We start from the raw sequence: 13,643 nt of genomic DNA on the forward strand, positions 1-13,643 counted from the left end.
GTAACTGCAATGAATTTTTCAATCACAGACCATGTGTTTATAATCTATCATGTAAGTGAAAAAAAATGTTAAAGATATTCTCATGTGGATAGTCCACTATTAATCTATTAAGATTTTAAACTCCCCCTTCCACCCCAGCAAATAAATAATAGGTTACTAAAATTTCATTCACTTTCAAAAGCCTGAAAGTGAATGAGGTGTATAAGGTGTGAAGGTGAATAGGTGTATCAATAAAACATTTTAGTTAATGATTTCGGGATTTTTGAATTTTTCAGTTGAACGTTAAGCTGTGGTAATAGAATACATCTAGAAACAAAATGCCACATAAGTATGAATTGGTAAATTAGGTAAATGCCTTATTGAGTTAACAGATAAAAGTTTATTCATGTTTATTCATTTACAAGGAATGACATAAAGGGAAACATAAGTTTATTTTAAAAGAATGGTTTATTCCCTCTGCGAGCAGTGGAGACACTGTCTTAAGGAGCTTTTTATATCCACAGTTATTGACCTTTTATGTGTGTCAATGGCACAACAATTTGCTATAATTTTTTGCACTTTCCAGAGACACAGTCAGGGTTCTCCCGCCCCCACAGGTGGAAATTTTAGAGGACTTGTATTTTATATATACAAGCAAATAATTAAAAATAACATTAAGTTATTTATGAAATTAAATAATATCTCACTTTATTTTGTGAGATGCTATATAATGTGGTCTGGTTCTACCTCTCATTCTCTTCTTTATATGGTTTACTGCATATTTTGTTATTATATTTTTGTCTTCTAACTGTATCAACAAAGTTCTCCTTGTTGTAAACATAGTTTTACCTGACTACATGCATATATATGTGTGTGTGCATATATATACATATATAAAAAAAATATATATTTCCTTAAAATCTCTGTATCCATTCAAGCTTTCTAGGTTGATGTCCCCCCCATTAACCACTTGCATTTCTCATTCTTGTTTCCATCCTGGTTTTTTTTTTTTTTTTTTTTTTTTTTTTGACCATATGTTTGCGAGTTTAAAACCAAACACATGAGTTTGGCATCTGACAATCTTGCAAACTCATCTTGTGAGCTAAGAGTTCTGTGGGTTTCTCTATTTTGTCTGTGTGTCCTCACTAACACTGAAAGGTTCTGACAATGCATCAGCCTATTTTAGATATTGCTGCTGCTTATGGATTCTGTATGGACAAGAAAGGTTATATTCATTTCTTAACCATGTACAGTGGTTGGGAGGAGCCATGTACAGTGTCTGAAAAAGGCCTCATGTTTCTCAGTGCTTTGGAAGACCACTGTAGGGGAAGGTCTTTTTGAAAGTTTGTTAAAATAAAGAGAAAAATAAACTTTGGGTTGGATTGACTGAGATGCAGCTGTTCTGTGAGACAGAAAGCTGCACGTCTAAAAAGCATAAGCCAGATCTTGAATACCAGCAGAAAGATAGCTGCCGCCCTGGTCTGTTGTACTATTCTTGCTCTACCTGACACTGTCAAATAGAGGCATCTTAGTTACAGCCATCTTTCCAGGGAGGTTGGAGATCTTGCATTTCCATAGCCGGCAGTCCTACATGTTTCAAATATTTTCTTTTCTGTCTCTCCATGGTGCTTCTGTCTTTCTCAGTGTAAGGGTTCAATGCAGTGGATATCATAGTATTGGATGACATCCAGAGAAAAAGAAAGAAAGAAGATATGGAGATAGCAGTACACATTTTCTATCTCTCTGTCCACAATTGATTGTGCTAAAGAGGCAAGAAGCAACATTTTTATTACAGGAGGTTTTAAACTCTGATCAAGCAATCTCTGATTATTTCAGAATTAGTGCATAAAGACTGAATGTCTTTCACCTAGCAATTAGTACAGTGGTCATGATGATTTTAAAAAAAATAACTGTCAACTTAAGTGTTAAATGTAGTTGTCTGTATTCTGTCAGATCCCAACTCACAAGTTAAACAGTTTTTACTGTCAGCATGAAAGTCAAGGTTTTAAGATTAATTTTTTAGTATTTTTTAATTTGTAGAGAAGTATTAATTTTTCAGATTTTTCCTTATGGCTATATTTTGTTACTGAGTACTGTCTTCAGTACAAACTGAAGAAGTTCGACTTGATCATCCTGATGGGTCCTTTCCAACTCAGTGTATTCTGTGAAACAGCAAGCACAAAATGTTAGATTATTCAGAGTTGGTCCACTGAATATTACCATACTTTTGACTGTAATCATATGTCCACCTTTAAGACTGGGAACACTAGAACTTTTACAGCATTGGTTTTTTTGTTTGTTTGTTGTTGATCTCTCCTAATAGACATAGTAATTCTCACCTTTCTTTGGGAGTTTTTTTGTTTTAGGAACTTTTTTTTTTGCATTCTTTACCTGTTCTTAAACACACTCTCCCCATGTCTGTCTCCCTGAATTGACAAGCTAACTTTTTGTATATTAATTAAGACTATTGATTTCAGATGTATTTGAGTATGCAATAGGTTTTGCAAGAATTTTCAAAAAATGTGTGCAATAGCATGCCTAATTTGAGTACACAGTGACAAAATTATTCAAAGCAGTAAGGCTGCAAAAATTGCCTACTGAGTGCGTTTCAGACTATGCATAAAAATTCTGGGGTTTATAAAGTTTCTAAGAAAATTTAGCTTTTTTGGGGGTTTGTTTTGGGTTTTTATAGCATTTCTATTACAGCATTTGAACATGCATTTGCACTGCTAACCCACAGAGACATTTTGACAGTTACAAGGATAAAATGTAAAAATATGCAAATTTTCGTATTGTAGTCCTTTAGCTGATGCAAGAAGAAACAGCTATAACTGAGATACATAACAATGAACTAAATGCTCAAAAAGGAGCTTTAGTTATGGAAAAATAAAATACTTGTGAGCTATTTTTAAACCAAAGGATTTAAACCTTGGGTTTTTTAGCTTTATCACCTATTCCAGTTCTTAAAGTTTATGTTCTTATTTTTTATTAAGGGAGATTTTACCACTGCTCAGCCTCCTGTTGAGGAACACAATACTTATCTAGCTTAATAGTGTATATCTGAATCTAAGCAATCTAAGCATTTTTTTTACCTAACTTCATAAATAACAAATATTAGCTGGGGCAGATATCTCTTAGTAAAAGATTACTTCTACAATAATAGTTTTATGATAATTATTTCAAGCAATGCTATTTTAGTGATAAAACAGAACCAAAGAGCATGAACTGTTTCTCATCCGCATTGGTAAAAGCTCTATTTATGAAATAGCACAGTAGGGTAATTGAAAAAATGAATGAAAAGTAAATATTATGTTTAATCTTTACCCTCAAGCATAAAGTTGCAGACACGACTGCTTGACTGCAATAATTTGCATAACATGTCAACAACTTTCATCTAGAATTATATGACAAAGAGAATTTTGAAACTTTAGGTATTGCCTTATAGATTATGAGAATCTTTAGTGGGGAAAGAAACGAGCTAGTTTGCAGGGGGGATTTGCAGAGTTTTGTTTAGGGTAGCAAACAGAGAGGTGATGAAAATTATGTTTTATTGTTGATATTTTGTGGTAAATTTTTAGTTCAGTTAAATTATTATGTGCCATCAGCGTGAATATATTGTCTGACAGCCAGGACTGGGTGTTGGTTTTGGGGCTTTGGGTTTTTTGTAGGTATTAAGGAAAAGTGTTTCATCTTCCATCGTACAAAAGTGACCCCACTACTTGAAATAGTCCCTCTCACAATTGCCATGACTAGCCAGAAGTTATTTCCAGCTTTATCTTTAAAAAAAGTTAAACAAATGTTAACAAAAACCCACCACACACACAACCCCCCCATCTGTAAGAGTATAATATTCTGTTTTACCTGTAAGAAGTCAAGGATATACATTGGAAAGATGTGATGGGTCTAGTTCTGTGATTGCCCATTTTAAACCTGAAATACACTTGAGTCTGCAGAAAAGACTTGTCACAATATGTATTGAGGAGACTTCATTACTGCCCTGATCCTGTCTCTTAACATTATTTGGAACTTTGGGGTTTCTTTGTCCTCTCTGCAACAGTTACAACCAATAGGCCTTTGTAAAGTGGGGTTTCCTGCGTGTGCTTTCTCGTAATATGCAGTAGTTTTTCTTAACCAGTGAGAGCTTTGGGATAATTTTGCTTAATGCTGGCAGTCAAAGCCAGAAATAGAAAGCAAAAATCATTGCAAAATTCCATGCATTAGCTAAATATTATTACAGGGAAAGAGAGTCTTCATATTTTTGCTTCAGGGTTCTCATCAAACATGTGTCTTGCATTACCTTTTACTAAATATCTCTTTCACTGCTTGTGTTAAACAATCAGGAACAAATTTGGCATGTAGTTTGTTTACTGCTCAACAATGAGGACTACTAAACAATTAGAAAGTTTGTCCTAGACTTCAAGCTGCAGATAATATCTCTAGCTTCCTTTTAATTTATTTTTTTTTTATTTGTTTAAAGCAGAGTTCCAGAATCCAGTCTAAAATGGAGCTATGTATTGTGTCTGAGGCTTTAGATCTTGTAGAGATTGGATTTATCAAACTTTTGTTGTTCTGCCTTTAAATGGCGTCACTCGTCTGCAGCCTGCAGGCCCAGACTATGCAGCTGATTTATTTTGTTTTATTTTTAAATGTGGGAATTGCTTTAGGCATTTATGCTAATATTCATATTTTCTGAATTAGTGTTGTATCGTTACAGCCATTTTATTGGTGCAAACTACAGTATTCATGCAATTGACTGAAATGGGAATGAACTGCATATTAGAGATTAGTATAAAAGTTGCAATAAACCCTAGATTTTAAAAAAAACCAGACAAAACTAGTAGCTGCAATGTAAAAGCTCTATCTGTTGCTGTTCTTCTCCAATTTACCTGACAGTCATGCTCTTTGGAGCTCTTTAGATATTGTTGTGGTTCAGAATTTTTGTAGCAAAGTAACCTATTTTTCAGGGGGACACTTCTTTTTTTTGGTTGGTTGGTTGTTGGGTTTTTTGTGGGTTTGTTTGGGGTTTGTTTGTTTGTTTTTGTTTTGTTTTCCTTCTGATCACTGGCAAAATGTAACACTCAGAAAGTAATTTCTCCTGTCCATCAGCTCACTTTCAGAAAAAGCAGCTTATTTTTTCCTGCTAACTTTTAAGCCAGATTCCTTTTAGAGCAGAGGACTTGCAGGGATTTACTAGATCACGAAATCTGGTCCAAGAGCATGAACAGGAATCATGTTCTAGCCTGCATTATAACAGCATAGTCAATGTATTTGATTCTTTTTTCTCTAGTCGTGGTCTCCTTGTTGCATTTGTAGACCTGATCTTGGTTACTGTCTGAGCTTTAGTTTGCTGATGGGGGATAGAAACTGTAATTTCACAATTTGAAGTGAACATAATAGTATGTGGGTGCTGACACCATGAGAAGTGGGAGATTCCCAAGAACAGGCTCTAGCTCATTCTTGCTCTTTGGGTTTCCAAGAGAGAACAGTGTAGTTCTGCTTCCTTTGGAAAGGAAGTTTGGTCCTAGGTAGGTTCACACCTAAATGCAGTTGCAACATTGTTTTGGGGAAGACCACTTGATAAAGCTATTCTATCCTCAGTTTTCTTCTTTTGATTTGTTTTACTCCTGGACAACATCAGTTCCATTTCTACTTTGTTTTTGCAGAATATGAGTGACAAGAAATGTACACACTCCAGATGAGCTCTTGCTAGTTTGTGGGACTTTTGCAATGGATTTGCATTTGATTTTTAATTCACTTTGTCAGCTTTGGGATAGTTTTCTTGTTCATAATAAAGGCAACAAAGTACTCTCACTTTATATTAACACCATCAAGCTTAAGTTATGCTATTAATATGAGATGTTTCAGACGAGCAATAAGGATAAGAGCTAGTATCAACAGTTTCCCCAACGCCTTCCATACTGACTTCATTTTTTTCAATGTTGTTTGAGTACACAGCTTTAATGAGAAGTTTTTGAACTTTTGTTATGTAAAATACCTCATTGTTCCTTTGTGTTGCTCTGCCTTTTCTGCAGGTATGGTTTGGTAGCAGCACCAGTTAAAGAGATTCTGGTTTTTGTAAATTTTGTATGCACTTTTCTTTTCCTGCTAGAATACAAGATACTTGTTTCATTGTTAATAAAGACATACTTTGTAATGTAGTGGTTAGGAAGATTTGATCCCTACCTTGCTATCCAAGGTCTACTTTATTTTGTAAACTTTTATAACTGCAAAAAGTAAACTGATAGCACCTTCTTTTTACAATAAGAAAATCTCATAATCTTTGACCCAGCTTTATCTGAGTTCCAGGCTTAAATGAAATTTATGTTCCATTTAAAAAAACATTTAGAGGGATGATAGCCTATTAGAAGGCTAGTGCAGGATATCCTGATTATATTTTTCTGAATTACGTTAGTTTCCTCTTTGAATTCAGAAAAATATGACTATCCTATCCTATATCAGTCCATTCAACTTCAATTTTAAATTCCTAATAGCATATTACATGGATTAGACAATTGCATAGGAGTTTCTTTTTAATTTCTGACAGATGTTGTCAATAGCTATGACTTGAATTTAGGTCTTTAATCTTGTTAATATCAGTTATGACACACTTTTTGTCTAATGTTATAATTTTCAGTTAATGAGCAGTAGTTTTACCGTTGTGGCATTCCACCCCAAAAGGGAAGGGAACATGCAGGTGCACAGATGCTGGTGGTCAAAAGGAATTACAAAAGTCAGTAGGTCTGAAGTTTTATTAGTAAATTACACGCTTGTCATTGAAATTGGTATGTTAGTCCCTTATTTTTAGTATAAGCACAGTGGTGGGTTTTGAATAAAGGGGTAGGGTGAAAGAGAAGAGACTGAGAGAGATTAAAGAGAGAGAAAGAGGAAGAAAGAAAGATCACCAGTCCTTGCTCCAGTGTCCACCCAGATAATGGGGTATCCAGGCTCCTGAGGCACGTGCATCTGAGCTTTGTGGGTGTACCTATTTATAGATAAGTTTTCCCTGCTCTAAAGATAAGTTTCTTGCTTTCTATGCAAATTAGTTATCATACAGAGTGCATTCTTCTAGACCTTTCTGGAAATGGGTCAAAGGGCTTCGAGGGTCTTTGGTCATTTTGATCTTCCACTACTGGTTCGGCTTTTTGGTTCATGCCCTTTTCTTGACCTCATTCTTGTGTTTTCGCTGTACTATGTTGTGCTTATCTCCAGAAGCCAGAACAAGGACGTTTGTTCCAGAAAACTGGTGCCCTACCTCCGTATGGTTCCCTTCTCCAGCCACATCCTGTTACTTCTCACAGGGTGTTATTACCACACACAGCTATCCAGCTATTGGTGTTTGATACATATACCCCTTATCTCCTGGGCTTCTACAGCTGTATTTTCACTTCACTGTAGCTAGTTTGGCATGTATGAGGAAAAGAGATGAAATATCTTCATAATCAATGGTTATGAAGGTTTAAGAGAGGAAAAACTAAAATAAAACAATTGGCCAGCTAACCACATCCTCAGAAAACCTATACTGTAAGTACTGTGAGTTTCTCAAGTTTCCTTTCCTAAGCAACTCCAGGGGCATAGTTCTGGTCAGGCTTTTTCTTCTCTTCTACTGCTCAAACATCAGTGTACAAACCTGTGTCTAAAAATTTAAGTGAATCAAAGCTGGCAATGAATCAGTGAATCACAGGGCAAATTTCTTCTAGGCAGTCTTCTGGTTTCTTAAGATGTGAATTGGATCATGACAATTCTTTACTCTGGATAAATTAATTCTATTTTTCTTAATCTCTTTCTACTAGTTATTTCTAAATAATTCTGTCAGTGGGACTGTAGATAATGCAGCCTGTTGATGCTAAGATAGGAACTGTGTAACTTGAAAAAGTATGTGTATGCTTCCTGACTGCAATAAAAAAAGAACTTGAACTTACAGTTCTAATTGTCTGGCTTTTCTTTTTTCCTCCAAGTTACTCACAAAGGTTTTCTTCAGTGTATTTAGTATGGTGTTAAACTCAGCACCCAAGTAGATTAAATATTAACCTCTTCCTTCTACGTAATGGTTGTATCCATACATTGAAAAGTACTTCATCTTGAATCACGTCATTTTACAGATAAGAGCCTTTTTCTGGCATTACTTGCTTATCCTAACAATGATATAAAATTTACATCAAGTTTAATTCAAACAGCTTAGATCTGTGAATTAATTGTTGCTTTTACACTTGCAAAACCAACACGTACAAAAGTCTATTTTGATTGTTGATTTTAACTCCCTAGAGCAAGACCTTTTGATGGCTTGATTTTTTTATATTTTTTTTAATTTGGAAACAAATAAGCTTTATGACCTTTTATATTACTTTAAGTGATCAAAGCAAACCCCAATGTGTACGTGGTTATTTTGATTTTTAAATAAAATTCATATTGGCGCCTACTACGTCAAACATTCAAATAAAATACAAATTCTCACAGTTTTAACTTACATCAAAGATGGAAATCATTGTGTGGTTTTGGAAACCAAAGCAATTCTAAGATAGACACAGTTGGAATTTTTTTTATTTGACAGTGTGTTTCATACACTTAGTAACATCAGTGTGAAGTTGAAAGTGTGTGTTCTAATGAAGGAGGAAGACTAAGGGAACCTTTATAGTGACACTTTAGGATTAAATTCAGCTAAGTGATACAGTTACTTACACCTTTAATGAGTTATTATACAGCAGAAGAAAACTTTAAAACCAATAAAATTCCTCTTTTTAGGTTTGTATATTACAAAGTACTGTTTCTTGAATTTGTTGTTAGTAATGCAAAATATCTTGTACATTTTTCTGCAGATCGCTGATAATAGTTGGGTTTCTTTTGGCAGGTTGTCAAGTTGTTAAGTAACAAAAGATCTCAAGCTGTTGGAATATTAATGTCTAGCCTTCATTTAGACATGAGGGACATTCAGCATGGTAAGTGAAATAACTATTGCTAATTCTCAGATCACATAATTGATAATCTGGAAATGGTAATTATTTATATCTTTTGATATGTAAAATAAATTAATATGAGGCCTTTTATACACTCATTTTTTTTCTAAAAACAGTTTTCTCTGACATTTATTTTCTCCTTTCAGCATCAGTTATATAAGTGGTATATAACATAGACACTTTGAATTTTGGTCTTTCTGAGGAAGAAAGAGTGATATGTTGCTTATTTTAATTCAGATAGCCTTGGGACATATCCAAAAAACTGAATTATAATGTTTAATTTATTTGCTTTATAAAATAGTTTCTATATTTAGTCTAGCACAAACTGTGGAGTTCTTTCATCTTCAACAACATTTTTTATTAAGCAAGATCTTTTGGGGGAGTGTAATAGTTTTCACATTTAAGCTAAGAGACAGTAGTGCAAAAAGGTGAAAAGTGGAATTGCATTTATATTCAGAGCATCCCTTATGTTTCCCATAGGCTTTGGATAGATTTGAAGCAGATTGAATTATCCTGTGAAGTGCCAGCCTATCTATTAAATAAATGTGGTTTCAAGTATAACACAGACTTCATAAATCACAAAAACATCTTGTGAACTTTCTAGGCAACATATTTACAGCCATGCGTTCAGTTTACTGTGATTTGCTTATTTTGTGAAATTATTCATAAATAGAGTAAATTTGAGAGCACTCTGTCAGCTAGTGAGTAACTCTTAATCACAGTTTTAAGTTTTTATTAAACTGTTTTGATGGTTACTAGACTTCCTCAAGCTGAAGCACTTAAGATGGTAGTCATAGAGCAAGGCGCCAGTACTGGCGCCAAGAAGTACTTGGTATTTCCAAAGCTGGCAGATGTAGTTCAGTTAAGTCATAGAGCAAAATCTGAAAACAATGATATGGTCCTTTCCTTCAGTCAAATATTCAGCTTGGTTTCAGTTAATAATGAAAACCTTATGAAAAAAAGGAGTCCGCCTAACATCTGTGTCTGTGGTAAAGCCAACACAAGTTCATTGAAAATTTGCTTGCTTAACATGCAACACTAACAATAACATGGCATGAATGTCAGTAGTTGAAGGGGTCAAACAATATTATGCTTAACCTTTATCCTATTACAGTATTAAGCACACATGATCATCTAAGAGCTGTGTGCAGATTTTGTATGTTCCTCTTTCAATAGCTGTTTTCTAGAACCAAAAGTCTTTGCAAAGGGGAATTTAATAATTCTCTTATTCCCTTGCTGTGCAGAAGTGATTGAACAAATATGAGAAAACTTTTGTCTGGTGGCAGAATTTGGGGAAATGATTGGAAGATCCTGGTGCTAAATCTTTTTTTTAAAGAACATAAAATAGGTATGGAGGAAAAGTGATGAGGAGCAGGAAAGAAATTTGCGTGGTGGGAGCAAGGAAAATAGAGATCTCGCCAGAAGTATTTCTGGCATCAGTCACTCCATGCAGAGCCCTCTCAGTGATCTAACTATAGAGCCCCTGCAGAAATTATAGTATCACAATCCCAAGTGATTGAGCCTATACCTTTATGTGGGCACTATTTTTACTTCCTTGTTAAAAAGGTTTTACATGTTTTTGAGTGTTACAGCGTATTGGTTTGTCTGCTGCAGTTCAAATCTACTAACAAGAAGGTGCTATCAAAAATTCAGATAATGATAAAGAGTGCCTCTGCTAGCAAAAAAAATCAGTTGATATACTTGCGTGTTTATACATTAATATTTAAGTTGTATGACAATGACTACAGAAAAAAAGGAATAAATGTTGTTTGTCCCATGACCCGGGGTTTTAGTAGTGGTCTTGAGTTTTTGCCATCCTTAATGTATATTGACATGTACATTTACACACATCTCACTCAGTACAGTACAAGCAATGGTTTTTTATAAATTTGAAATGCAGTCAAATGAAACTTCTCCCTGCCCCCCTCCAGACACCCCCCAATTTGTGGCACTAAGCAACTTTCTTTATGGGCTCTCTTATAAATATTCTCTATATTAAACACAAAGCATATCTCTGGTCTGCACTGTTCATGCAAGTTGCAGAAGAACTGGGTTTTGGTTTTGTTGTTTTTCTGTTTGTTTTTGTTTTGGTTTTTGTTTTTTTTTTTTTTTTTTTTTTTTTACTGACCATAGAAAAGCATCCAGAAGAGAGAGAAACTTTCAATGCAGTGTGATATTCCATTTCTTGGTTTGTATGTTATTGTGAGGGGTTTTTTCTAGTTCTCTAGAAATATTTTAAAATGGTACATGAACAGAAGGGAAACAAATTTTGTTGGGTAGTAATTCACCTAATAAATTTAGGATTTCAAGTTTTAAATCATATTGTGTTTAGATGAAGATCTTAAAATTTTAAGTTGAGACCTGGTCAAATGTTGATTTAATGTCTTGTAAATTTTCTGTTGTTTGGTTGGTGTTTTTGGTGTATTTTTATTTGCTTTTTAAGATACAAAACAATGATGAAGTATTGTCTGTAAGAAATGATCCTTGATGAAAGACTGTTTTGAAATCTTGAACATGTGAATCATTTAAGATATTTTCTTAACTAATCTTGAACACTTAGCTACTTTTTCATGCATGTGTGATCAGATGGCATTTCATGAAATATCTCATAATATTGAAATACATCCTAAATAGATTTCTTCAATGATATCCTTTTTAAGTGTCTGCTTGTAGAATTTCATTTGTCTGCTTCCTGCTTTGAAAATAGGTTTAGTAAGACAAACTCCCAGACCCTGTCTGCTCTTAAAATATTTTTAAAGTGTGAAAGAAGTAATAATCAGAGCACATTTTTTCTGAACTCTAGTATGTCTTCTAGTAGTGCTTTAAGGTAGGGTAGATTAATTTTTGTTGTTATGGTTGTTTTTTTTAGTAGATTCTAATTGCTAACAGAACTCCCAGTTATTTTATGCAGTAAAGACTAGAACTGTAAGAAATGTTGGTCTCTTTAGTCGCAGTGCCATTTCTATGTTATTAGTACAAAAATGAGTCCTTGTGGTTTCTCTGATTTCACACAAGGTTTTACTGATGCATGTTTTTTTGCAGTCATCTATCAACTGTGCAAAACACTTTATCCAGGCGTTTTGCTTGCTTTTGTATTTTCACTATAAACCCAAATATCCTTTATCCAGTATTATATTCCCACTGGAGATATTGCTGTATTTGGCTGCATGATATGGCCAAAGTTTGAGAAATGCCAAACAAGCACTTCTTTGATATTTTTCCTTTATAGTTCAGATTTTCTTCTTAGAGAAAAGACTTGAGTTTTAACATTAATCTTTTGGGTTTTTTCATAATATTTCAGAGATGCAATTACGCATAAATTAGAGATCCAAAAAGATTCCAGTTAATTTCTTAGAGCAATCTATGATGAACACCCTATATAGTAAAATATAAATACATGTTAAGCCTGTGTCTGTGTTTAGGGACCATGTCTTGTAAATAAGATATCTCTTTTTGTTCAAGTTGTCTGTCAGCACTTGAACAAATGTTTGAAATTGTAACTATTTTGCAGAAAATAGGACTGTCAGGAACTTTTCCAGTCCCCTTGCTTATACAGTTTATTCTCCTCTGTGTTTACAGCTCTCATTAAGTGCTGTAAGAATAGCAAAAACTTCTTCTCTGTGTGTGTAAAAATAGAAGGAAAAAATGAAACCGAAGATGTCAGCCAAGAAAAAAAAAAAATTTGCATTTCAGGTAGCTAGATATTATATTTATTACACATTGAGATTTGTATCTAGGAGTTATTTCCTACATGGAAATTAAGCTCTGCTTCACCAAAATCATCATCTTAATTCTGAGCATGCCTTGCAATTGTTGAAAGTAAAAGTCTGTCAAAAATGACATATGCAGTTCTCTGTCTTTTGAAGTTGTCTGTAAACGTTTCCAATTCAGAAACTTTCTTTTAACAGGGTTTGTCATTTCAGGCATTGTATTGCTGCAATACTCTAACTATATTTCTGTAGGGTTTTGCATACCACATTGTGATTGCCCTGGCTCTGTTGGAAATAGTTTGAAGATTTCTGCCTCTGAATTTTGGACCACCTTCTCATATCCTCATTTAATAAGTAATTTTCCCCCCCTCTCTGAGATACTGGTAATCTGCAGAATTTGATGGAGCTACCTGTCCCACCCTAATAACTGTGGTGGGGGGAGGGAGGAAAGGAAAGCTTTTTATTACAACCCTCAACTCGCTGGTCAGTGGTACTAGAAAAGGAGATTATATATAAGAATGTAATAGGGAACATAGTAGTAGGGAACAAAGTGTAGGCATATTGACCTAACAGCTGGTAAAGACTAACACTGTAATTGGGATTAGAGATTATTTTACTGGAAGTTGTATCTGTGGCAAAGTTTGTTCTGCATACAGCAGTACAACTTTGAACAGTAAAGATATCTTCTGCCCTGAATTCAAGACAGATGTGCAGGAAGTGAACATACTTTAAATGTTAGTAAGAAAAATAAATGTTTATTCTTTAGTATTTAGCTATTAGTGACAAAAGAACATGAGAAAGTCTTGGGTTTGTTTTCTTACTTGACAGCTCACACTGACACATAGAAATGATGAGCAAGAATAGACTTTGTCAAAGGTTTAACTAAACGATTTCACTTGAGAAAGATGATAAAATGTCTCTTACGCTGCATTATTTCAGTGTTCTGTGCAGGAATTATTCACGCATTGAATTGTCATGCAGTCTAAGTTCATGAGATGCTCTA

At 34.3% G+C, this 13,643-nt stretch overlaps 1 protein-coding gene across 2 annotated transcripts in view; it reads left to right on the forward strand.

Moving 5' to 3' along the window:
• Positions 1-13,643, forward strand: part of FMN2 (formin 2) — a 179,686-nt gene that overhangs the window by 80,968 nt on the left and 85,075 nt on the right. For both annotated transcript variants that reach the window (XM_017806715.1, XM_017806716.1), the window contains one exon: positions 8,825-8,912. In XM_017806715.1, the coding sequence (XP_017662204.1) occupies positions 8,825-8,912 (88 nt within the window). The remainder of the gene's footprint in view (positions 1-8,824; positions 8,913-13,643) is intronic.

This window comes from Lepidothrix coronata, unplaced genomic scaffold (genome assembly GCF_001604755.1).
Source record: "Lepidothrix coronata isolate B3197 unplaced genomic scaffold, Lepidothrix_coronata-1.0 Scaffold16, whole genome shotgun sequence".
NCBI lineage: Eukaryota > Metazoa > Chordata > Aves > Passeriformes > Pipridae > Lepidothrix > Lepidothrix coronata.